Below are 3,677 nucleotides of genomic sequence, written 5' to 3'. Positions count from 1 at the left end.
TCTTCCTCATTGGATGCATTCCAGCCTTTCTTGTATTTGCTTTGTCTGAGGTATCGAAATCCATCAGGTTGAGCCAGGGTTTCCGATATTCCTAGTAAGAAAATGCATATATTTACAATAGGAATGAGGAAGTATTACGTTGAGCTATGTGATACCTTAAAATGCTGCCTCACTGGAGGACAGTTCATTCGAGTTGGTTGGTGAAGTTCTAGTAAGGAAAGACATGGGATAGAGATTTGGTTTTCCGCTGGAGTCTTCGATCGTAGTTTCTGTGTCTTGGTCGTTGGCTGCATCTACATCAGACGACTGTTGAGAAACGATTTGATCTATTTTTATCTCTGTATCGTGTTCCGCAATTGAAGCACGAGATATTAATTCATCTGGAATTTTGGTTAAGGCCATCTTCATTTCTTGTGAATCGTCAATGACAATGTCTTTGTAACGTGAGTTGAAGTGTTTCAGTGCGCCCAACCACAAGAAGATGACCTCGCTACGGACTTGAATAGGGTGCCAAATTTTGTGGTGCTTGTCAGCTACAAGTGCTGCCCATTGCAAATGAGATCCAACGAAAACGATGCTCAGCGCATCGTAAAAATCGTTAATGTAAGGGAATTTCCGGTTAGTTCTATTTCGTCTTTTTTCATTTATCTTTTCTTCAAGATGCTCTCCGTATTGTGCATAAGCAATGGCGTGGCCTAGTTTTCCACATTGCCGTTCGCCATGTTGGTATCCAGTCAATTTAATTATCACGATGAAGATTCGTGCTAAAGCAATGACGTGTTCTTCAGCTAGTGTTAATTTCGGTAAAAAAATGCGATCCGCATTGCCATAATCCGATTATGGCAATGCGGATCGCATTTTTTACAGTGTAGCGGATCGCATACTCTACAGTGTAGAGTCGTTAGTTTCCACTTCAGACCATTTCTCTTGAAGTTTGTACGGGACCAATTTGATTAGCTTGGTCCCAAGGAGGCTCCCGTAGGTTGTTTTTCCTTTTTCGAGAGTTTCCAATGCACTGATGTGGGATTGGATTGTAAGCTGAAGGTTTCGCAGAGCTGCGACGTCCTTCGCGTCTCTTACTGGCTGAAGAGAATCCAATTTCTCAAAATGGGCGCTGATCAGCACCTCCTTTTTTCCGTAAGTTTTTTTCAGCTCATCGATGGCGATTTGGTAATTGGCATCGGTGAGCTCTAAATTCTCGACAAAAAGACGGGATTTCCCCTTCCCATATTCTTTCAAATAGTCAAATTTTTGTACCGTTGTGAGGCTTGAGGAATGTATGGCTGCGTTGTGGAACGTCTCCCAAAATGAGGTCCACTCCAGGATATCGCCTTGAAAGTGACGAATCTGTCGTTGTGGGAGTCGCGTTGCTTGTGCGACTCCGACCGGCGCGTTCACAGTCACATTGGGTGCGGCTGCTGCTGGAATTGCGGCTATAACTTGTTGCATGTTGTCCGTATTTAGCTGTTGAAACTGTTGCTGTTGGAGCAAATGTAAAAGCTTCTTGTCTTCTTCCTTTTGCTTTTCTATCTCCGCCGCTTTTTCCATTTCTTGCTTTTTCAGTTTCCATGCTTTTTTCGCCTCCAGATCTTCCTCTTCTGTTTTCTTAATGGCATCCCATTCCATCTGTTTCGTCTTCAGAATTACTCTGGCTGCGTTGATTTCGTCTTTCACATTTCTGCAATAATCTTCTTCTGTCTCGTAATCTTCTTGGGGCGCATCCATTGTATTCAGATCCTCTTGGATCTTAAGGGAAAGCTGCTGGAATTTTCCGAATGTCTCCTTCAGATCTAATTTTAAATCTTCCAGTTCATTTGACGTCTTCAATGTCATTTCGACTAAGTCGTACGTCTTCGGCTGATTAATCTTTTTTGTTATGAGGCCTTTCACGCTAGATCTTGATGTCTTTGCTGTTGTTGGAGCCATTTTGATTTAGTGGATCCGCCTATTGATTGAGAAAGAAAAAGAGATTAATGATTGCAGATTAAATAACTTGATTATTCATACATTCAATTCATGATTCTTTTTTTATGTTAACAAGACAATAATTCTTTGAAAAAGTAAATTTGGGTCAATATTGACGCTTTTCTTGTTTGCTCCAGGATTCGATTTTTCAGTCATTAAAATGCATTGATCTTTCTTCCGTGCGGTAAAAGCTTCAATAGATGATCCAGACATTTTTTGAATAATTTTATGTCCTACTTCTTTGGCTTCATAAACGTTAACACTACAAACAGACAACACTCCAGTTGAAATGTTTTTTAGTTCGTTTTGTCCTCCATTTAAAGGAATGTGGGGTCTGAGATAATTAATTAATGTATGAGTGTCTGTGTAGTCCCTCTTTTTCCTTGAATTATTAAGCTCTTGATGCTGCTCAGCTGTAGAGAGTTTGACTCCTATGACATTCTGCATTAGTGAATTAATTTTAGAGCAAGTAGGTCTAGATAAAACCCAAATTAATCGATCGAGTTCATCCATCCCTTTTCTACGAGTAATGCCACCTTTACAAAGAGATTGTTGATAAATATTCAAGTTAAATAACTAAAAATTTTCATTACCAGTGGACTTCATTGCTCGCATAAGTTCTTGTTCAATGATAAGGTTATGTGATAGTCCTGCCCAGAGCTTATCTGTTATTCTGCCAACATGTAATCCGTTCAAGAATTTTTCGTGTACGTTTTTGTTTTCATCCGCCAATTTCAACATATTCTGTACATAAAAATAGCTTGACTTCATGTAGTTATTATGCCCGGTTGCTGCGAAGGAGGGTAACCTTTTCAAAGTAGATTCAAGGTGTAACATCCAGTTTCCCATTCGTTCTGCTTTAATAAAGTTCTTCATTATTGAAACCATGTCCAGCAATTGAATCCATAGTTTTCCAGTCTTGCAATTTGAATTATTCTTGATATTGTCAACGACAATTGTCTTCAATTTACGAATCGTTGGTGATTGATTCAGAAAATCCAAGTTATCCAAGCTCACACCACTCATCATAATGCTGTACAGACGATTAATTTCATCATAGTCAACGTTACTTAAACATGTAGATGTTTGAATGTCATCATCAGTGTTGGATTGAGTACTGTCACTGTTATTGCATTCCTACATTTGTAAAATGTTCAAATGATTTAGTTGTAATGAAATATATATCACAAATTACTGTTGTTTACATACCACGATACTGTCGTTTTTGAAAATTGTATCCTCATGAATTAGAGCATTGATGGCACGTTCAAGTAAAAGAAAACCTCGAACTGCCCTTGTGTAAGCCTTTCCACTCAACATGTGAGGAACACTATTTTCGGCATAAATGAGCGATAATATTTCTTCTATACCGGATCCTGCCATGACATGACCAATGCTACTTAAAAAACTGATAAGTGTATGAAAACCTCCTATTAGTTTCAAAATAATCTTTTTGATTGGGCATGAAGGATCTGCATTTTCAATAATTAACATGGCTTTCCACCACAATGGTTGATCAAACGTCAAAATGGGAGTATAGCCGTTGTTTTTTGCTTGAGTAGCGATGAAATGCAAAGTTGTATATATACAGTTCTCATCGCTGGCCGACATGCCTATCATTGGGAGGAAAACTACTTCAGATTTTCCTGGGTGGCTATTGCTTGACAGTGCTGCATCCATGGATCCTTGCCAACCTGGTCTTTCAACCTGGT

The 3,677-nt window shown here is 39.1% G+C and overlaps 1 protein-coding gene across 1 annotated transcript; it reads right to left on the bottom strand.

The window, feature by feature from the left end:
- Nucleotides 1-2,028: 2,028 nt before the first annotated feature.
- On the bottom strand, nucleotides 2,029-3,348 carry LOC124322727. Its single transcript, XM_046784295.1, has 3 exons — nucleotides 3,175-3,348; nucleotides 2,559-3,102; nucleotides 2,029-2,501 (listed from the first exon to the last, which is right to left on the bottom strand). Exons 1-3 carry the CDS (start codon nucleotides 3,346-3,348, stop codon nucleotides 2,029-2,031), a joined length of 1,191 nt encoding a protein of 396 aa, XP_046640251.1.
- Nucleotides 3,349-3,677: the final 329 nt, after the last annotated feature.

This window comes from Daphnia pulicaria, chromosome 1, assembly GCF_021234035.1.
Source record: "Daphnia pulicaria isolate SC F1-1A chromosome 1, SC_F0-13Bv2, whole genome shotgun sequence".
In the NCBI taxonomy this organism is placed as follows: domain Eukaryota; kingdom Metazoa; phylum Arthropoda; class Branchiopoda; order Diplostraca; family Daphniidae; genus Daphnia; species Daphnia pulicaria.
Note: the sequence above shows the minus strand (reverse complement) of the source record. Positions and strands in the feature narration are given on the sequence as shown.

Coding starts and splice junctions, on each gene's coding strand:
- LOC124322727 (XM_046784295.1), bottom strand. CDS start 3,348: ATGGCAGGATCCGGTATAGAAGAAATATTATCGCTCATTTATGCCGAA. Junction 3,103..3,174: donor TCAAAAACGACAGTATCGTG/GTATGTAAACAA, acceptor TTACAAATGTAG/GAATGCAATAACAGTGACAG. Junction 2,502..2,558: donor GCGAGCAATGAAGTCCACTG/GTAATGAAAATT, acceptor CTCTTTGTAAAG/GTGGCATTACTCGTAGAAAA.